This window comes from Carettochelys insculpta, chromosome 26, assembly GCF_033958435.1.
Source record: "Carettochelys insculpta isolate YL-2023 chromosome 26, ASM3395843v1, whole genome shotgun sequence".
Taxonomy (NCBI): domain Eukaryota; kingdom Metazoa; phylum Chordata; order Testudines; family Carettochelyidae; genus Carettochelys; species Carettochelys insculpta.
The window spans coordinates 5,837,977-5,860,482 of NC_134162.1; the positions used below are offsets into that span (position 1 = coordinate 5,837,977).

Here is a 22,506-nt window from a genome sequence, read left to right on the forward strand (position 1 = left end):
CAGTATCTCTCTGAGCATCTTGAAGACAATCTCAGTAGTTGGCTGTCTCTGAAAAGTGAAATGATGCATACGATCTTTTCTGCAATGCCCACTCCTAGGGTCTCTTTGGAACCACTCAGATCTATAAACTGATGTCAGACTTCCCAGAAAGTGAAAACAAGAACGTTGTTGTTTCTGTGCAAAATTTTGCTGAATAAATAATTGCATAGTTTGGCGTTGTTCTTAGTAGTCATAAAAATCTGTCACAAGCACACTAATAAGGAGAGTTGAGTTGTGAGCGAGCACTCTTCTTCAGATACTTGTGTCTGAACTACCAAAGGAAATGCATCCATTGCTATCAATGCAATCTGCTGCTTGTTTTTGTGTGGCCTTACACACACAAAAATGTCCACACAGCACACAGATCAAAATCACGTGTGTGAAAGTAGTTGATGGGTGCACCTCCAACATCTATGATGTAGCATATTTTCTTTTTTATATATGAAGTAAAACCACCCTAGCCTAACAAAACAAAAAGCAGTCAAGTAGCACTTTAAAGATGAGCAAAAGAGTTTATTAGGTGAGCTTTCGTGGGACAGACCCACTTCTTCAGACCATAGCCAGACCAGAACAGACTCAATATTTAAGACACAGAGAACCGAAAACAGTAAGCAAGGAGGACAAATCAGAAAAAGATAATCAAGGTGAGCAAATCAGAGAGTGGAGGGGTGGGGGGCAAGGTCAAGAATTAGACTGAGCCAAGTATGCAGGCGAGCCCCTATAGTGACTCAGAAAGTTCCCATCACGATTTAAACCATGTGTTAATGTGCCGAATTTGAATATATAAGCCAGCTCGTCTGCTTCTTTTTCCAGAACGGTGCGATAATTCTTCTTCAGTAACACACATACCTTTAGGTCATTGACAGAATGCCCCATTCCATTAAAACCCTAGCCTAACATGTTTAAACACTGGGAGAGGGTTGGAATGATCTCTGGTTATCAGTATAAATTTAGGCCAAGATGTCAAACTCTGGTTTGCAGGGTCAGGCGCCTACATATGAATTTAGGTGCTTAACTTCAGCCTGCCTTTCAGGCTACAAGGAAAAGAGCATTGCCTTAGAAGGGTTATATGGAAGGAAAATGGAAATAGGCCATTCGTTGCAGAGCTGCAGATCATGTGAGGTTAATAGTTCCTAAGAGGATGGGTGATGCATCCCATCTGAATGCCAGGGGAATAGTGTTTGAATCCAGTCCTGTTTCTAAAAACAACATTGCTACTGATGAGAAACTTGGCAGAGTCTCCTACGCAACATCTGGCTTGTCTCTAGGGTCTGGTGTGTAGCTCCCCACTCATATCGCTGTGCATGCGTGAATATTCAGACTGTTGAATGAAGTGCCTGATCACACACCCCTTTCCTCTGATGCTTTATTTTGATGCTACGTTTCAGCTACGGGTTTGGCGAGGCCGGGAAGCCGAAATTTGGCATCGAGGCAAACGCGGAGCTCGTTTATGAAGTTATGCTCAAAAGCTTTGAAAAGGTGAGAATAGAATTTCTCTCGACAGACAAACGTCTGCTGTCGAGGACTACAGGAAGCCATTCTGTACTGATAGTATGTAACGCTTCGTCTTTGGTATGGCTGCAGCACCGCCTGGGCAAAGTATATATGTCAACAGAGATCACGGTGTTCTCATTTTGTTCTCTGATGTGTTTGTTTTATGTTGTTGGAGGCGGTTCAAAACTTGTTCCTAGCCCTTTGTACTCCGCCCGCCCCGGGGCTGCAGACAAAAAAATTCATGTTCTGCCAAACAGCTCTGACAGGAGGGCAGGGCTGGGCTGCTGAACAAACTGTGCCCTCTTCGGCTGGCTGGAAATCATGCCCATGTTTGTACAGTGCTGTTGAAGAACAAGATGTACGTGGGGCAAAGCAGATGTTGCCAGGCTCTGTCCCGGGGCATGTGTGTGGGAGAAAGGCATCTGTGCCTGGCTTCCCTCCCCCATTTCTTAATGGAGGGAGGACACAATATCCCTCCTCCCTGTAGAAATACTTTACCTACCCGCCCCATGCTGTCTGGCGTGTGGTTTTTTTGAATGGGATTTTGGAGCACCAGGCGTTGGAATGAACCAGTCTGAGTCACCGAGTGTCCCCTCATCTGAGCTTGGGCACAGCGTCGCTTTCTTCTGCAGCTCTGATCAGGTCAGCCAGTCAAGGAGAAATCCTTGAGAGCTCAGCCCATGTGCTGTGAAGGGTTTTGTCTTGGGTTCCAGTACTGAAGGCTGATTTTTGGCTTTGTTGCCTTTTTTTAATTCCTAAAGCTGTGTCTGATGGACAGGTCAGGGATTTATTTACGATTTTAGAGCAGGGGTCAGCAACCTTTCCGAGGCAGAGTGCCGAAATGTGACCTTTTGACCTCTGTGTCCGGTCCAAGTGCCAGTGATAATTTTTAAAGTCACTAATAGCCCACCTGAAAACAGCTTCATTCATAAATAAATGAAGCTGCAGAGCTTTCCCGTTTTAGGTGGTGGTTGGTAGCATCAGGAGGTCTTCTGTTAATCCACAGGCTTTGAGCAAGCTCCCAGCTGCAGGGGGGCGGAGGGTGGGGCTGAGCTCCTGCCCTGCATGCCGATTAAAGATTGGCTTGCGTGCCACTCGTGGCACCCGGGCTGGGGCTTGCTGACCCCTGTTTTAGAGCCATACTCGCTCTCGAGAGCCACAACTCCCAACAAACTTCTTCAGATAACGAGTGATGAACATTGGCGCAGCAAAGAGTTGTTAAGTGCAGCGTGGCTTGGAGCCAGCCCGTGCTGAAATCTGGGTTGCGATAATCAGTTTCTTTTGTTGGGACAAGGTGGGGTGGGTACCCTTTATTTTATTCTTTTGGAAAGAGACAAGTTTTCAAGCTGCACAGAGCTCTTCAGGTCAACTACATAGATCGAAAGCTTGTCTACTTCCTCACTGGAAGTCGGTCCAATCAAAGATATGTCCTCACCCACTTTGTCTGTCTAGTACCCTGGAATTCCCACAGCTACAACCACATGACAAACAAGGTGGGAGACGGCGCCGCCGGAGAAGTCAGGAGTGCCAGCTGATATTGTTTCCTGCCTCATCATCTAACGTTTGTTATAACGTTTGCATGCAGGCCAAAGAATCCTGGGAGATGGACACCAAAGAGAAACTTGAGCGGGCTGCCATTGTCAAAGAGAAAGGGACAGTGTATTTCAAGGTTTGTAAAGACTTAGTAAGTCACCAAGAACTGAACCGGGGCTCCCAGTCTAACGTTTTCTGAAGTTGCTGGTGGACCTTTCGGAGAAACACTTCCAAGACGTGTCAGCGTGGGGAGTTCATGGCCAGCGGGTGGGGGGGGTTGACTTGGCAGATCAGTCGCTACTGCATGCTCACGTGAGGCACTGAAGGGGCGTTAGCTTAGGCGCTTTCAAGTGACTAGACTAACCTGCCCGGGGGACACTTCTAGCATGCTCACATGGGGAGAAAAAGCCGAGCAGTTGGCATGGTGTCAATTCACGCCTGCGCTTGCTGTGTGCTGACTTCCCTGTGTAGACAAGGCTAAAACCTCACTGGACAGGCATAAACCATCACAGTTTGTCCCTCCCAGGTTTAGACCCAGCAAGGCAAATATTGCTCCTCTCCTGCCTTCCCTCCTCTTCAAGCTACCAGTAGGGTAGGTTGCAAATAAGCCCTTCCAAGGTCGGAGTAGCACAGACTCCTGAGGAAGGAGCTGCAAGGTAGGACAGCAGTTGGACTTTGGACTGCTCTTGCCTGAAGTGTTGTTCCTACCGAATCAGGAGGTACCACTCAGACAGGCCTCTTCATTTAGTACTCCTGTCTACCTTTTTTAGGCACTGTGTGGAATAGTCTTACGACTTCCCAACTTTGTATAGCTGGTGCTTTCTTATGCAGTGCAGTTTTAATCTGTGGAACTCACTGCCACAAGATACTAAGGTCAAGACATGTTTATGACTAGCAAGAATATCCACAGTTACATTATACCACATACAGTTTTAGGGCATAGAAACCTTCCTGCTTTGGGATATAAACTCAACACCAAGCGGAATTGCTAAGAAAACTCCTGCAGAGGTTAGTTTTTTCCAAACTGTCTACTGTGTGATTTCTCCCCACTTGCTCTGATGCATCTGGCACCGATCACTGTGCCATGCCAGTTGTTGGCTTTATCTGGCACTACAGTTCCAATAGCTCCTAAGAGTAGCTGAGAGCTTTACTGAAAGGAGCATACATGCTGTCCTCTTTGTAAGTAAAACAGTATTACTCAAACTCAGGGTTGCATCCAGACACTGCTAACCTTGAAAATCAGATGGCTCCCATCAAGGTTTCTGTGGGCTGGGAGAAGATGTTTTAGTCTCTGGACTTTGGTCTGTGGGGTGATAATAGCAACTTTTATCAGCAATTCAGATGATTTGTTACAAATAACGTTGTTTCAATGTTGCTGGCTGCTTTGATGGGTTTGTATTTGAGTTAATGAAGATATTCATATCCTTGCCTTTCAGCCTTCCGCTTTCAGTTTTGAAGCTCAGTTTAATTTCTGAAATCGGACGAGCGCCATTGGTCCATCTTCCCCTGTATTACAGCGTGTTTCCAAATAAGCGCTTTTCGGTTCCATGTGACGTCTGTCTCTCATGAGCACTTTGGGACACCTGTCTTTTGGCGGTCCTGGAGACTGCCTTTTGTATTCCAGTTTTCCCTACCCAGCAGGGAAAGGGCATAATCTTTTTCTGCTCCCACAGCGGGCATCTTATCGGGTGGTGTTGACTTGCAAGCCTCCTGCCCTCCTAGCTTCAAGGGGATTGTCTCCTTGGAACCCTGAAAAGAGAGAGCTGGCTGTTGAAAGGGAAGGACAGGAGAGAAGCACTGTCTTCCACTTGGACCGGCTAATGCTGAGTTCATTTCCTCAGGCAGGTGAAAGCCTAGGCTGGTGGGGGGTGTGGGCATTCCTCCTAGCACTCCTGGGCGTGGGGTGTAGAGGATAGGGCCTGATTTTGCAGAGGTGCTGAGCATTGCCAATCCCATTAACTTCCACTGGAGCAGCAGCTGCCCAGTGCCCCTGAAAATCAACCCCCTTCTTTTTCTTTTTAAAGGTTGTTCAGATTGTGAAACTGACTTAACCCTGTTGCAGAAGCACATCTGCTTCGGTTTGCCCAGGAACAACTCCTTTAGCCTTGTTTTTGCTTCACCCCAGGCAGGCAAGTACACGCAGGCCGTGATTCAGTATGGGAAGATTGTGTCCTGGTTGGAAATGGAGTACGGCTTGTCAGAAAGTGAATCTAAAGAAGCCCAATCTTTCTTGCTGGCGGCCTACCTCAACCTGGCCATGTGCTACCTGAAGCTGCGGGAGTACATCAAAGCTGTGGAATGCTGCAATAAGGTAACAGTACACCTGAACATGTGGCTCAAATAGGCTGCTTTTCCTGTCCACTACCTCACCTCTTCCCCTGCACTAAATTTCTGTACGTTCTCAAGGCAACTTCAACACTCTGGTGGGTTTAAGACTGAAACAGAAGGTTTTCTCATGTTCCTTTTTTTTTTTTTTTAAACCTTTTTGCGGGGGTTGGAGGGGAAAGCAGGGGATGGAGCTGTAGCACAGTTTTAGAACATTACACTCAGTGTGATCTTGGATACATTACAACTCGAACAAAATTAGAAGCCGCCTCCGACAAAACTAGCAGACATCAAACAAGAATCTTCTCAATTAAAAAATAGGAATAGATTTCACTTTGCAACTATTCAGAAGCTGATTAGCATTTAACTACTAACCCTCCTCAGCCCAAATAACTGCACTTTGTGTCTGTCCTATTTATAATCCACCTGTCTTTGCATATTTAAGATGCTCAAACTATCTCTGTGATCAGAAAAACAAGCAATTGAAACATGCTGTGAATTTGGAGTATCAATAACCCTGTAGATGAGCATGTGTACTTCAAAATCCCCGTGCTAAGATTAAGTAAGATTACTTTTGCATGTATCTGCGCTTGAAACAGTATTCTGCTACTAGCCAGTAAGCAGCAAATGTTGAACATGTCAGAAAATACACAAGCAGTTCTGTGACAGCTTAGAGACTAACAAATTAGGTCATAGCTTTTGTGGGCAAAAAACACACGTCATCAAATGGAAATGGAGGGGGAAGACAGAATCCAGAGTTTATATGGAGGGGCAGGGAGAGATTACCTGTCACTAGGAGGACAGGTTAATGATGCAAATTTAGCAGGATGTGTCTCATTCCTGTGAATATCAAAGGTAGGGAGATTGCCCTGGTGATGTGTAAGATAAGTGAGTTCTCTATTAAGCCCAATGTTAAATATGTTAAACTTGCAAATTAATTCCAACTTAGATGTGTCCCTCTGTAATGTGGTAAAATCCTTTTGTAGAAAAATGGCTACTTCAAAATCCTTTATTAAATGTCCAGGGAGGTAAAGTGTTCCCCTCCACGTCTGTGTGTTCCCATTCCTGATGTTAAATTTATGTCCGTTCATCCTTTGGTGCAGAAACTGTCCAACTTACCCAGTGCACGTACCAGTGCACGTTGCTGGCATATAAAATAGTTACTTTAATCCATCCCATCATCAGCTCAACCTATTGATATCCAAGTGCCTGTATCTCTGTGAAAATAGAGCCAATCAAATCTTCATTGCTGAGCCTGGCTCTGTCTAGCAATGTTGTTACAGAAGATTGAATGCATGTTTCATTTAAAAAGAGCAAAATGCTAGCAGAGTTTTGTGTGTTCTTGCTGGAGCTGTTACACTGTTTGCTGTTCTAAAATATTTTTTCATCCTTGGACTTGTTTGTATAGAATCTCAGTATTTATGTGGGATTCCCCCTTAAAAGACATTAAATGGCCTAGTCCTCTTTATGGAAGGAGAAGTTAAAGTACATTGAAACCAATCTGTTAAATTAGCATACAAGCGTCTGAACCAAGTCAATTTCAGACATTTGATTATTTCTCTTACTTAAACACAAGCAGTTCTCAAATTCCTGAAAAATAAATTCCTACATACTCTAGAAGTGATGATCACTGTGCTGCACATCCTGTTAACCCCAGGCATGAAATTATGTGTACTTGTCATGGGGTGATGGGGTCCCAAAGATGTTAGAGACAGCGTTTCAGTAAGTGTACTGCAGGTATAATTTTATTTTGAGCAGTGTCTTACGTGCAAACTCTGTTAAAATAAAATGCTTCGCAGAATTAGTTCAAGAGATCATTAGTCCAAAGTGATTACCTAAGACAGATGTGTCTGGGTGTGCAAAAGGATTTCAGATGAGGAGGCAGTCTGCCCTCTTAATCTTCTGGGTTCCAAAACTTAACTGTTTGTTAGTTGGTTTTTTAAAATCTTTGTCTGAAATTTGCAGACAGAGGGTATGAGGTTTAGGGCTGGATCCTGCAGCTGGGTCCATGTGGCTAGTCCCCATGATTTCAGTGGGGTTCTAACCGCACACACAGCAAATCTGAATCTGTCCCCTGTAATATTACAGGGGCGGTTCTGGGCGCAGCTGAGAAAACCAATCCTGGGCAAATCAAACCAGCCACAAAATTACCTCTGCCAGCACCCACTGGCCAGCCAGAAGCTACACAAGCAAACCCACAGATTCTCCATCTGCTCCTAATCCCCAAACCAGCAACCTTCCTTACTTAGGTGACAGGCTATGAAAGCCTGTTTCACCAAATCCACACATACTTCCAGACCCCAAAAGGACCAGCCATAGTTCCAGGTCAATATATACTCAGGTCTTACCCAAAACAGCATGCTGGGCCAGTCCTTTACAATCTAAAATCTAAAGGCTTATTAGCAGAGAAAGAAAGAACAGGGTGAGGGAGACAAATTGTTAGAGAGATGCATTCCATACCTCAATAAATGCAGGATACAGCTGATGATATATACTGATTTCCTGAGAGTTTCTGAAAAGACATCCTTCTGAGAGATGGCCTCAATTCACATAGGCTTTAGTTCATGAAGACTGAAAGAACAAAGATGTTCAGTGCCTGGGCCATCTTATAGTTAGTTTGCCATGTGGTGCAAAGTTTCCTTTCTTCTTCCATAGGCAATGGATGGTCACCTGACCATGGCATTTTGCCATCCCAGTCCATTTACATAGTGTGTGGAATCAACATCTGGGCATCTGATCTGTGTCCCTTTGCTCAGCCCAGTTCATCTGACTGGGGAAGTGATCACACCTCCTTTGGTGAATCTCAAACCTAAAACATTTCTAGTTCAGGTGTAAAGCCAATATCTATAACTTTTACATATAAACATGGCACAGATATTCAAGCAGCATGAACAGATTCAGGGCTTTGGCAGCTTTTGTTAGATGCCTAACTTGGTCCACCTGGCACAAGATTTGGTGCCAATTATATAGAATGGTGACGAATGGTTTCATATTTAATTTAAAAATACAGTAATGTCACACCCCCATAGATGTTGGCCTGAGCATCCATGACATTCCGTCAGCAGACGTGTAAGCATATTGGGCAGGTGGGTGGCCGTAAAGCAATTAGTGTAATCTAGATGGTTGCAAGGTTTGTCTTGTGCTCTGACAAATCAAAACTATGAGACTTTGATGGTTAGAAATCTTGCAGATTTGATCCGTAATGTAAGTTAGTCACTTCAACTGGGGGGAAAAAAATAAAACAAACCTGAAACCTTTAAATATCAGCTTCTGCACATAATCGTGAGTCATGATACGGTTGTTCAACAAAACCTTTTTTAATATGAGTCTAATGTTCTTTCCATGAGCTAACAATGCAGTTACTCACACTTACCACTGGGCCAATTTCTGCCTCATGTGAAGCCCAGATCTGTGTGTATAACGTGTATATAAGCAAGATCAGAATCTTGCCACACTGGTGTTACTCTTATACAATTCTCTAAGGGAATGTTTATACTTATGGGAAGATCACTGCGCCATGATTGATCTTCCAGAGTTCGATTTTACTGCATGTGATCTCTCTGGGCTCGGCTGTCAACCCTGGTACTCCATGCTATCCCATGGATTACAGGACCTCGTTGTGAGCTGGAAGAACCCTGATCTACACCAAAGTAGAAAGTGAATTATGGTACATGGCTAGAATTGCATAGAATCACAGAGCTGGAAGGGACCTCAAGAGGTCATTGAGTCTAGCCCCCTGCTTCAAGCAGGACCAACCCCAACTAAGTCATCCCAGCCAGGACTGTGTCAAGCTGGGACTTTAAAACCTCTAGGGATGGAGATTCCACCACCTCTCTAGGCAGCGCATTCCAGTGCATATCTGTAAATAATGAATTATTGTTTTCTAAAAAAGAAGGTAATGCAGCTGCCTCAAGAAGGTATTTGAAATAGTGAAACAAAATTGTGCACCAAGAAACCCGCTGCTAAGGATTAAACTTTAATTAGTGGGTTCTGAGAGCATCACTTCAGCGTTGTCCGTGTGTGCATCTCTGGGTGTGAGTGTGGAGGTTTCGTACTTAACCGTGAATTCTTTTATTTGTGGGTTTGTGTCCCACTGACTGTTACTTTTCGGAGGGAGTGGAAGGTGTGAGTGTATTAATCAGCTGCAGGGTTCTTGTATAGATTTTTAACCAGTATGAGAGGTCAGTACCATTTTGGGTAGGACATGTTAGGAGCATTGGAGAGATTTCAAACCTTTTCCACCACCCCCATTGCTTCATGCCTGATGACTCTTTAAAGCTTGCAGTGCCTCTGAAACACAGACAAGCTTCAATTAGTGGAGCATGAGGAACCACCAACATCAGGCCTGCCGACAGCGGGGAAGCAAAGGGGGCACTTACCCCTGGGCCTGGCAGTTCAGTGGAGTGTGGAGCTCCGGCTGTGGCCCCTGCCAAAGTAGCAGTGGCCAGAGTTCCAGGCTCCTTTGAAGTGCATCTAGTGCTTAGCCTGTGCATTGTTTGCTTAGAGAGGTGGTGGAATCTCCATCCCAGGAGGTTTTTATGTTCTAGCTTGACAAAGTCCTGGCTGGGATGACTTAGTTGGGGTTGGTCTGGCTCTGGGCAGGGGGCTGGACTCAATGACCTTCTGAGGTCCCTTCCAGCCCTAGGACTCTGTGATGCTCTGATCCAGTGCTCACCAGATGAACCTGTCTTGATGGCCAATAAGGATCAGGTCCATCTGGGGCCTCCAGTTTCTGCTCGATGTCATTGGCGCAGGGTTGAGGTCTGGCAGCTCTGATCTTGGAGCTGTGTCCTGGAACTGCTTCCCAAAGAACTTCTTTTTGGGCCCCAGTTTATATAGTGAAACTTGAGTCTTGCTTAGCTATCATAACCAATTTTTTGACCCACATTTTACTAACCAGTCTGAACCTCCTGTAACCGAGTTACCTAACCAACCATACCCTACTGTCTTCATTGATTTACACCTGGCAAAATTAATTATGCAGTAGGCAGAAACAATTAAAAATGAGACAGAACAAACAAACAATAGGAAATTGACGACCCTAGTCACCAAATGAGGATTCCACACCCCCAACTATTCATAAGGAGTTCCTTGCCAAACAAAGCGCTATCTAAGTTTCCTATAACCATTTTGAGATCTCTCTCTTTTTCCAGTGCTGGTGGGGGCCAATAGAATGGGGCTCCTTCGTAGCTTGATAGTACCGTATTATAATGCAGTTTAGATGGTTTTGAGCTAACGGCTGCTGCTCTTCCAGCTTGGCTGTCGATACAGGCCTGAGGCTTTATGCCCTCCAATAGGGCTGCAGGAGAAGACCTTATCCTTATAGACGTGTGTGTCGTGCAAGCCAGCTTTTTGTTGTTGTGTGCTCGAACAGACAGCTAGGTAGTGGGATTCTTGCCTGGGCCTTTTGCTGCCATACTGCACTGGGTAAAACAAACCTGGAGACACCTGGCCATGTGCCTCTTCTGTGAATGGTGCATGGTGCTCATTTACTCAAGTCATTCCCTCCCTGCTTGTGTTGACTGGAGCACAGTAAAGGAAACCCCAGGATAATTACTGCTGGTTGCTGTCTTCTGCTAATGTGGCACTGTGTGTTCCCAGGCATTAGGACTGGATCAAGTCAACGAGAAGGGTTTGTATAGGAGAGGTGAAGCCCGGCTACTAATGAATGAATTTGAACTGGCGAAATGTGACTTTCAAAAAGTACTGAAAGTAAATCCCCAGAACAAAGCTGCAAAGTCCCAGCTCACCATCTGCCAGCAGAAGATGAAGGAGCACAATGAGCGTGACCGGCGGATATACGCCAACATGTTCAAGAAGTTTGCAGAGAGAGACGCGAAGGTTGGTACCGTGCTGTCACTCGGAGCACCTCTGTTACCGCGCGATAGCTGACCGACGGACGCGGACTCTCCGCCAGAAAAAGGGACCAGATTAGCAGAACTGTTCTTCTAACAGGAGCGTCACGGGCGGGGGGATTGACCCATTACTTGGAGGGAGCAGCTCTGTGGAAAGAGAGTTTATTTCTTTTCTTTAAGGTCCATTCTTGGTCTCTCTCTAGCTGAGGCTGATATCAGAGGTATCAGTTGCTGGTAAGAGCAGGGCCACCCATAGGGGGTGTGGGGCCCAGGTCAAACATCCCATCCAACCAGGCTCTGCCCCCTGACCCCCCACTCCAGCCCTTCCCTCAACTCTCTGCCCCTGTGGCAACCACCCCACATTACCTCTTCCCACTCCTGCTTCCCTTCATCCAGCCTCTTCCCAAAGCTTCCCTGCCTTTTCTGAGTGACACTGTGAACCTGCAAAGCAGGGCCAGTGGTGTGGCTTCTGGCCCCCATGCTGTTCAGGCCCTGCATCCCCCTGGAGCACAGGGCCCGGGGGGGCTGCCCCAAATTGTCCAATGGGCGGGACAACTCTGGTGAAGGGTACTTGCAGTGTAACAGCTGGGAATGGGGCTGGGGCCAAAACTTTGTCTCACAGTGTCCATCTGACAGCTGTTGGGTGACATACTCCTGGTCACTGCTGCCCTATGCTGGATCAGAGATGTCCTTCGGGTCTAGGGCTAGGCCTGAAATGTCCAGTAGGAGATGAGAGAGAAAATCCTCTGGATGTAAAGCTCATGTCTTGCAACATACTCCTCCAGTCTCTCAATCTGTAATAAGGGTGGCTCTTTTTTATAAGAGCAGGCTATGAAGTCATCTAGACAAGTGCTGGATACACACAGTACTCCAGCAGGGGAGTACATGAGTAGGAAACCAATTTGTTTCAAGTTCTGTACGGCATTATCCTCAGAAACAGCACTGATTAAAGAGAGAAACCGGCCAAAGAATTAACTGTATCATACGTTCCTTTGTAAGGATCAGTGAATGCTCCAGGCTATTAACTGTGACGTGCAGAGGAAATCGACGTAGCCAGTTGAGTTGCTCTCTCAAGAATAATGTTCTCCTGAAGGTTTTACTTTGTTTCTCTCTTTAGCTCTTCTACATCCCCAAGCACCCACTTCAGTAGCAGTCCTCAGGGCTGAACCCTGCTCCTGTGAATTAGCTGAGGAAGTGCAAAGGGTAAATCCAGTACCCTTCCCAGCTCCCTCTGTAATGTATCTATCTTCCTCAGCCAACCGGAGTGTAGTACAGGTTGAACCTCTCTAATCTGGCACCCTTGGGACCTGACCAGTGCCAGGCAAGAGAATTTGCTGGACCAGAGGAGGTCAATATAGTCTGGCACGTTACCAACACTCCCACGGCTTCCTGGGCTCTTAGACATTTACATGTTACAGCTACATAACAGCAGAGAACACTGAGAGCCAGGACTGGTGACTGCAAACAAACTTTATGGGACCACGGGAAGCTTGGCCACACCCATGATAAGTGGTCATCTGGCTCACTAAACTCATGCCAGGTTACGAATGTTGCCGGATGAAAGAGTTCCAGATTAGAGAGGTGTGACCTGAAGTTCAGTCTTCATATGGGGCACTAACTCTCTTAGCGAAGAGGGTTCTGGTGCCCAGTCTGTCTGCCCTATATGACTACCATTAGTAGGCCATAGGAAAGACCTGAGATTAGGAAGAGATGTCCTTCACAATGTGTTTGCAGGGATTGTCTACCCTCACTAAAGCAGGGTTCGCTTTGCCTTGACCACTGCTTGAGTCTCGACTAACCCCGAGTGATTTACTTGCTGTTATGCAGGAGGCCGGCAAAGCCACTGGGGAGAGAGATGCAGAGAAAGCCATGTGTGAAAAGGAGCTAGAAACTCAAGTGACGGAAGGCAAAGCCTGAGGGGACAGCAGATGATGGAAGAGGTGGTGGAAGACTGATCCTTATGGACTTGGCCTGCGCCAGAACAGGTTTCTGCAGAACTCAGGACTCAACAGTGTTTTATTGTAAAGCGTGTTACAGTTTGTGTGATCGTGGAAGCAAAAGGCCTAACCAGCAGCGTCGCCAACAAAAATGTTTCAACGGCCCTACTGCTGTGAGCATGCTCAGCAGTGAAGCAGAGGCAAAGGGATGGTGGGACAACTCCAGGTAGAGCAAATGGTTTTAAAAAGAAAGGGGGAAAGACAAAACCCAACGTAACAAAAAAGAAAAACCCCTTGGCGCTAAGAAAGTTTACTGAGGCATCTCGTGTCCTGCTCATTTCAGTTCATATCAGCTTTCCATACCTTGTCCAGGGTCCTCTAGAATGAGTTAGAAAGTAGGAGCTCTCTGCTGTACAGTTCAGCGTTACAGTCGGTTGCACTTCAATAGCGCAACACAGGCCTATGTTGCTGTTGCTTAAAAAAAAACAAACAAATTGTTTTGAATGCTACTGGTGCAAGGTGTCATGCCGTACCTATGAGAACAAAGTGCAGAGCAGTGTAGCCAGTTTGTATACTGCGATGCTATAGACTTGAAAGCCAGAAGCAGAGGGGTGGCCTTCACCTGTAACTTCTTTCTTCTCTCTCACTCCAGTAGAGACCTCAAATGGGTTTCTATAGCACAGGTGGACTTCTGTGGGGTCAGAACAATTTAGCTTCCATGATGGCTCTCACTGAACGCTTACTGGTAATGTTCAGCAGTGATGAGCTCTCAGGGGTCGGTTTTCCATTGGGAGGTATTTTGGACATGCTTCTGGGGATGCTTCAGTGTGATGATGGTAACTGGCATTAAAATACTGCATTTCATCCTTTTCCCATTTCCTTTTAGGAAACTGTTACAGTGGCTCCTGCTAGCGCTGTTTGAGTTACATTTTCCATCTGGTCCATTATAACTCCTCTCTCCTCTTAGGGATTTATAATTTGGCTTTAAAATAGTGTTTCATTCTGGGAGTTAATTTATTTACATTTTTAAAAGTTGCATCACATTTTAATTGTGTTGGCATGCAAAAGACTGTATTCAGAAGCTGCTGTTTTCAGATGCTTAATTTACAAGCTGCCGACAACAAACAGGTTTATTTTTTTAAAATGGAGTTTACAGCTTATTAGGGGGTTGTGCAAAAAAAGTCAGATGAAATATTGTGGTACAAAACTTTATTTGGTCTCTTTGCTGCACATATGCGGTACCAGGAATCATCGCTTGCTGATTGAATGTTTCTGTCCAACGGTCATGGATGTTGTGGAGGCAGCTGTATTGATTTGTTAATAACGACAAAGCACAGAAATGCATCGTGAATTACAGATCTGGCTGGGAATACACGTTCTCAATCTACACCATGATGGCTCCTTTGAAACCTAGTATATACGTTTACCTGAAAGGGACGCACTCATTACCTTTTTAAAAACAGCTTTTACATTATTTTTCATTTACTCTCCATTGTATTACCCCCTTTTGAAGCTGGAAAATAAAACTTCTTTTCCTATTGGTTCTGTTCTCCATTTAACAAATACAGTATTTTCTTTTGATGTGTCTTCCCTAAAGCTGCAGCAACCAGTTGATTCCTCACTTCACTTCTCAGCCTTTCAGCCTACCCGGGGGGATGTTCATAACCAATAGTGTTGAAGATAAGCATGACTCCAGTGATGGAATCCCTTCAGGAAACCTTCCATTCGAGAAAGCCACAGGCTAACGCTGCCCTTGTGTACCCGTGCAAAGGTGCTGTTGACTTTCATTGGGTCTTATATACCCAAGGGCAGAATTTATTCTCTGCTCTGACGTAAGAGCAGGGGTTGGTCATATTTAGTTGTTCCAGTGTGATCACATCCAGATAGAAAGCAGCCTTAAAAAACAACTTGGTAATGAATTTAAGCAGTGTTAAATTTATGCAAAACCTAAAGCCCAAACCCCACTTTCTGTACATTTTAAATAAATCTGATTTTTGCCCTGTGACTCCCCCGCCCCTGGAATGAATCGGCGAGCGCGCTAGAGGGTCTAGCAGCATGGAAGACTCAGGCATGCACTTCCCCTTTTTAATTAGCAGTCTGGTATTTGCATACCTGGGGGAGAGACATGAAATCGAACTTTCTGGGGTTGACGGTCGATCCTGGTGCTCCTCAGTAATGCAAGGAGTCAGGGAGGTCCACGGGCAAAATGCCCCTGTCGAATGCCCTCAGCGAGGACAGCCAGGTAAGTGGGTTGTAGATAAGTTGATTCTAGCTACGCAGTTGCTGTAGCTAGAATTGCGTATCTGCAGTCGACTTACCTGGCAAGTGCAGACCAAGCCTGAATGTTCTGCGTAGGTCAGGCCTCATCACATCCGTTTGAATTTGGTTTTGGAAGACTTCAACCATCTGGCTTTTGGACAGCAAAGAAGATTAGGCCAATGGATACGTGAGGGGTTTTTGCTCAGAAAGCTTTCCTTGCTTCTACTTGTACAGGGATGAAGTGTGGGCGTGCGTTAAGATCATTGTCGTTTGAGAGTGTTAGAGAGCTCACAAAAGGGACCAGGCTGGCTAGAGAACCTTCCTACAAAGGTGCAGCTAAATGAGTGCAGAATGCAGTGGAGCTGCAAGGGGTGGCAAGGACCAACTACCCTGAGCCGAATGTAGATTTTTGTCCTTGTCTCCATATGTCTGCACACAGTTTACCCAGTTCTGCACAGGAAAGTTCTTCCAGTGCAGTCAGGCCTTTGGAGACAAATTATTTCTATCCAGCAGGGCAAGCTGCCGCTCCGCTTCCCCCTGCACACTGTCCTTCCAGTGTGCCTAACACCAAACTGGCAGTCCAGGTGCCATCTTTAGGGAGGAGGAGGTGGTAAGATTCCTTGCCCATTTAGTGCTGGATCTTGGCTGAAACCAGTGCACGTCAGTGACCATTTGGGAGCTAGACATGTTTCATGGAGGACCGTGCAGCTACCTGGCCTGATCCTGTCACAGTCCATTTACCCCTAATAAAGGTGTAAACTGACAACAAAGCAAACCTCTTGATTTCGTGAAGCCAAAATGCCAGGATCTTGGACAGCTAATAAAGAAAAACTGCAACAAGGGGAGGAGATGGATGGCAGGAGATAAATCACTTGATCATTGTCTTCTGTTCTCCTTCTCTGGGGCACCTGGCATTGGCCACCGTCGGCAGACGGGATACTGGGCTGGGTGGACCTTTGGTCTGACCCGGTATGGCCATTCTGATGTTCTTATGTTCTCATTAGTTGTTTCCCAGCCCCGCTTGCCATGCTGTGGACTGTTGCACAGAGAACCCCAAACAAGTTACCCAGGCAGGTGTCTCTCAATTCAATATATTGCAGCAGTACCCAACCCACATGTACCACTCCTGCTGGGAGTGGAGATGCCTCGCCTTGGGAGTGTCTATGTGGCCATGCTGAGGCAGATTGTTCTGAGGGGGTTCCAGTTCCTTCCAGCTCTTCTCCTCTCTAGAGAGGCATATGAACATAAGAATGGCCATACTGTGTCAGACCAAAGGTCCATCCAGCCCAGTATCCCATCTGCCGACAGTGGCCAATGCCAGGTGCCCCAGAGAAGAACAGAAGACAATGATCAAGTGATTTATCTCCTGCCATCCATCTCCTGCCCCTGTGCTGAAGGCCAGGGCACCATACTTTACCCCTGGCTAATAGCCATTTATGGACCTAACCTGCAAAAATTTATCGAGCTCTTTTTTAAACCCTAATAGAGTCCTGGCCTTCACAGCCTCCTCCGGCAAGGAGTTCCGCAGGGCTCTTCTAGCCTGTTAGTGTTTTTAAAGAAAGGAGGACACTGCATCCCTGGGCGCATCAAAGCTTGAACCACTAATCAAGTTGGACAGTTTTCCCGTCCCTTCGTTGCTGTCTCTGTCCTCCTGCAGCAGCCATCCTGTGTCCTGCAACTGCCCTGCTCCTCCACAAGATGACTGTGCTTTCTGTCACTCCAGTTTCACCCTCTGCATATGAGTCTCTTGCTTGCTTTGCTGCCACCCCATTGGCTTATTCTCACCGGGCAATCTGGGCTGCCAGCGGAGTCAACCTTTCCGGGTGACTGTACCCTTTTAAAGGGGCTGCTTTGTCGTGTGCACCCCCAAGCTTCCCCTCACTTAAAAACGTGCAAAATCTGACTTAAAAATCCAGACGTGTCCCAGCCCTGCTAGTACTGAAAAATGTCTTTCTCATTGTTACGATAAAATTTATAAACTCATGCAAACATCAATACTGTATTTCCGTTTCGGTGGCTGGTACAAACAAATCGTTATCTTTAAACTCATGGTTTGTACTGACTTCGCTAGTGCTTTTGCTGTAGCCTGTTGTACAAAGTGACCAATCTCTAGTTGAGCTGATGTGCCTCAGGAGATCTCTGTGTACCCCCAGGGGCACACATACCTTCTGAAATCCACTGGCATGGATCCTATACCAGGAGCGATAACACTTTGGAGAAGGTTATCTGTGCTCTTTCAAAGCCTTCCATCTGCCTGACATGTTTCTGCAGGGTGGTATGGCCCTGTGGCCCCATCCTGGTCATGTATTGTCTCTCTCCCACTAGCCGAGGCTGGGGTGGGGAATTGTACGTCACCAGGAGGCAGAACTGCAGTAGCTCCTATTGAGGCTGGTATTCCTGCTGGAATTCTGCCGCCTTGGCGCTCCTGGGGCTTTCCCCATCCCATCGGCTCGGGAGTAGGCAGTAAGTTTTCAGCACACATTCACGCTGGTCTCTGCCCCTGTGTGAGCATAAGGCGATCAGAGCGGAGGCGGATCGATTCCCAGCATGGAGGCATATCTGGATCAGCCCATTAACTCCGCAGTATCTTTGCTTATTGACTTCTGTCACTGGACTGTGGTACTCTCCTGCATGTTGCTGTGGAGGAGGAGAGGTTGCTAAGAAACCAGCAGCTTGATGACAACAGGAGGGGCTAGAAAGTGATCTTGAAAGCCCCTGTCCTTCCTGCAAAGCCTTCGTTCTATGCCTGATGCCGAGAGGGAGAAGAGGACGGGTCTACCGCTGCCATTTTCAGATCAGCCCTTGATGCTCATTAATGTTTCTCCCCCATGCGGTGATTTACACAGGCACAGATGATCACAGTACAACCGCTCAAGTGTTGCCTTATCACTTAGGATACTGATGCTTTAAGGGAGGTTAAACCGTGCAGCAGCTCACATGTCTTCAATAAAGCCTAAACACGTTCTTAGAAGGCTGATGCCTATTTTAATGATGGTAACACACAGGTAAACTAGAGTGAGTCCAGCGACGTATTTATTAATGTCCACCTGTAACCTGGGAACTTTGGCGTAACCTGGCCCCTGAGCTGCCAGCGTCACACTCGCATCCTGTCTCCTGAAGAATGTCACGTGATGTTTAATGACTGCAGATGTGACCGAACCGTCTTTGAAACACAGGATGTCCATCAGCACGGTGCCAGGCGGCACATTGGCTTGGTGTGGGCTTGGCCAGGAAGCAGCTAACTGTGCTATTGTCCTTTGAAGTCATGACAAACTTACCCCAGTTCAGCTGAGTGCAGACAAACTTCTAAAAGCGTCCCAGCCAGCAACTGGCCAGGTGCTGCTCATTTTGATGTTTTTGCATGAACCAGGAGAAATTGGCATGCTTGGGGGTGTTGTTTCTCAGATGCTGCGTCAGCAATTGTTTGGCCTTAGTGCTATAGTGCTGTGGCTGTTCACAGCCATCACCCAATGCCAAAACCAAGCCTTGCATGACATAAGAGGTAGGGATGTAGTTGCTCTTTTGTCTATAAAAGGAGACACAGAGAGGCTAAGTCAGTGATTCCCAGCCTATGGGTCGGGACCCAAACCCCATGTTAGATTGCTGTTAGATTTTCTACGGGTTGCTGGCTGGGCAGCTCTAAGCAGCATATGGCTCCTTACGGAGCCATTTGCAGCTGCCCCTGCTCACTCCTTTGGCTCCCGGTCCCTGCCTGTCCCTGCTGAAGTGGAACTCAATTTAATTGGTTTAACAGCCAGCAGGAGGGATCCAGCCAGTAAACAAATTAATTTGAGTCCCATTTCAGCGCGGCCGTGCAGGGGACTGCAAGTAGTGCAGGTGACGGGAGGGAGTAGGAAGGCTGAGGGGAGCCCCATGGAGAGGTGACGGTGGACCAGCAAAGGAGCAGTGGGGGTGGATTGAATTGCCTTGCGTCACAAATTGTTAAAATGAGTCACTGTCCCGAAAAGGTTGGGAAACCGCTGGGCTAAGTGGATTAAAAGAGCTGGGATGAGACTCCAGACCTCCTAGTTCCAGTCTCAAAAAACTGAGCTCCCTCTATGCTAAACAGGCCTGCCAAAGGGGAGGGGGCAGCTGCCTTGGAGCCCTTCAAATCTCTGCTGTCGTGCTGTGCCATGTGCTCCAGGCAGCACTGTGGGGCAGGAGAGGTGTGCTGTGGTCCAGGTAGCACTGAGGGTGGACTGTCTTTAGCCCCGCCTCTTGCACCCAAGACCCTGCCCCTTCCAGGAGCAAGGAGGAGCCCCTTCCCTCTGCCCAGAGGCCAGGTGAGCAGTGTTCCCTGTACAATGAGCAATGTGGCAGCCACCCAGGAGAGTTTCAGGTGCCACCCAGATGATTAGCAGATCACCCGCAGCCAGCAGTGTGTGTTTCTACTGCTGGGGCACATGCTGTGGTGCACATAACAAAATTTATCCCACTCAGAGCGCTACCAATGAGGCTGTTGGCCCCACTGACACTAACCAGGAATGATGGAACACTGTGCCCCAGCCGTCTTGTAAAACCAAACAAAACAGAGACAGAAACACCAAATCAAATGCAGTTCTTGTAATCGAGCAAATGCGACTGAACCAAGGTGAGCCAGAAAAATAGGATGAACCAGGAAGAGGCTTGCTTCTCTATCAACCTTACAGAAAAGAGAGAAAATGGAGAAAGTTTTGCCACAGCTAGAGCAATGTTTCCGGTTTGAAAACCAGAAGAAAACGTAATTGGAAACCAAATTGCCGATGGCCCTTTTTGGTTAAAACATGGCGAATAATAAGAGCTTATAAGGATGAAGAAAATAAAATGCACTGCAAGGAATTCCCCTTTTAAACAATTTGCTAAAATAAATGGAAATATGTTAACAACGTTTCTTTTTAAAGAAATCTGAAATAAAAAATTAACTTAATAAGAATGACAAAAAGTTTTTGAAAAATACAATCATTGAAATGAAGCATACCAAAAAAGCTGTCATATAGCACTTTAAAGACTAACAAAATAAAATAATTTATTGGATGTAGTCTTTAAAGCGCTACATGACTGCTTTTTTTTGTTTTGATAGAATACAGACTGACATGGCTACTAGTGAAATGAGGCATGTGTATTTTCTGCCTATTTTTTAAAGAACACTCTAATTGAGTAAAGGACCCTGAGCTATTCTGGGTAAATCAGCTAATTAAAAAGACAGGTCAAGGTACTGACTTGTCACTCTTGTGCCATGCTATGGTGACATGGGCCTGCCTCGTTGTCAAAGCAATGAGATTTCTTGCTTAATTATAGCAATGTTGTTCCTCCAGCAGCAACAACCCACTTCTATGTGGTAAAACGGTTTCTTGGAAGTGGATATACGACAACTCAAAATAAGATCAGAGGTGAAACACAACCCACAAGCGGCCGGCCCCACCTGCAGGGTTGGGTTAAACTAGCATCTGACTGGTTTTCACTTGCCATTTAGGCAACGAAACAGGAGTGTGCTGCTTTGCTGAGCTCCTGTCACTCGCCAACAGTTCTGATCGGGGCCAAACGTTTTGCAAGGTGCTGAGACAGTCGAACGAAGGCCCATTGGCTATTTGGTTATAGCTGCTCTTGGAGTGACAAGGTATAGGAGCCCAGTGTTTGGAAAGCGGTGTAGAGCATCACCCCTGCTGCTGAAATGCAGCCACTTCTGGGGCAGGTTCTATAAGGATGCCCAGCAATGCTAGACAGCAGAAAGTCCCTTTGCACACGATTGGAAGTAGATCAGGACTCCAGGGCTAATGCCCTCAATCATATGCAAAATACTACTGGTGTCTAATGGCTGTGGTTGCTTAGCTCTTTGGGATACCCCATGCTGGAGGAGATCCCATCGGCAACACATTGCTCTATTGCCATTCTAAGCAGTTGGCTTGGAACTGTCTCAGAAGGGAGAGAAGTTCCTTCTAATGTGTTAGCTTTCTGGCAATGCCTGCCTTTATTAGAGGCCTGTGGGAAAGAGGGGGGTTGGAGGCCTTGCTCCCTGTAAGCTCCACGCTTGGTTAGCCACTAAGGAGAGATTCAGGCGCTGTCTGGCTGATTGCTATAGCAGAGCACCCACAGCTGGCAGCCTGTGTTTCTGTTGGTGGTCAATGTCCCCACTAATTTTTTGCCATTGGTGTGGAATAAATTATGTTCTGCGCACCAAGGTGCGCACCACCAGGAGAAACATAGGCTGCCGGCTGTGGGTGCTCTGCTAATCAGCTGGGGGGGCACCTGAATCTCTCCTGGGTGGCTGCCCAAGCGCTCGGCTTACAGGGAACGCTACTGGTGGTGCACACTGCACATGCCTGCATGCACATAACAAAATTTATTCAGCACCAGATAGGGGAAAAATTAGCAGACAGGTTGTTTGGGGGGACTGAATATGAGCGAGCTGGGGTAGTGTTTGCTGTGCTCCTGCAGAGAACTGTGGAGAGGAGTGGAGGAAGGGTTCTGGTGGCGAGGAAGTGAGTGTTAGAGTAGGATCTGAAAAAAAATAGGAGGCAGTTGTAGGTGAAGAAGCCGCTGGCTTGAAAGCCAGACGCTGTGATTGCCAGAATGCATGAGCACAGATCCCGGTGACTCACTCTGAATAACACATTCATTTGCCTGGTCACAGCCTAACCCGAGCAGTTGCTTTGCAGGGGATGTTTGATGTAGAGGGAGAGGGTTTGCACCCCACCATCCTCAGCCCAGCAGCCTCAGCGGGTGGAGAAATGGTATTGTGGTGCCACCTCGTGGCACCAGCTGCAGTTGGTTAGGGACTAAGCCCCTGCAGAAGGCAGCAGGAACATTCATTTCGATGGTTGCTGCAGATAGATTGGAGTTGTACTAACTTGGCGTCTGAGTTCAGCTCTGGGTGCCGGGTTAGAGGACGGACCACAGCCTGGGAAGCAGCTGTGTAGCTCTACTCCAGCAGAGCTGGGACGAATTCAAGAGCCTTCGCCAGAGGCGTCGTGTGGTCTGGGCGCTGCTTGTTTTCACCAAACTTGCTGGTACCTGCACTTCATAACCCATCACTGCTGCAGCAGCCACTGGGCCTAGAGTCTCTAGGCCCCTTGTAAAGTGGTGGT

The 22,506-nt window shown here is 46.8% G+C and overlaps 1 protein-coding gene across 3 annotated transcripts in view; it reads left to right on the forward strand.

Moving 5' to 3' along the window:
• Positions 1–14,724, forward strand: part of FKBP5 (FKBP prolyl isomerase 5) — a 65,376-nt gene extending 50,652 nt beyond the window's left edge. For 2 of the 3 annotated variants that reach the window (XM_074977834.1, XM_074977833.1), the window contains exons 7-12: positions 1,428–1,518; positions 3,119–3,202; positions 4,740–4,911; positions 5,196–5,377; positions 10,993–11,232; positions 13,074–14,724. In XM_074977834.1, the coding sequence (XP_074833935.1) occupies positions 1,428–1,518; positions 3,119–3,202; positions 4,740–4,911; positions 5,196–5,377; positions 10,993–11,232; positions 13,074–13,163 (859 nt within the window). In that variant the 3' untranslated portion in view covers positions 13,164–14,724. Of the gene's footprint in view, positions 1–1,427; positions 1,519–3,118; positions 3,203–4,739; positions 4,912–5,191; positions 5,378–10,992; positions 11,233–13,073 lie in introns of all 3 variants that reach the window. The other variant, XM_074977835.1, reaches the window with a different exon arrangement.
• The last annotated feature ends 7,782 nt before the right edge of the window (positions 14,725–22,506 follow it).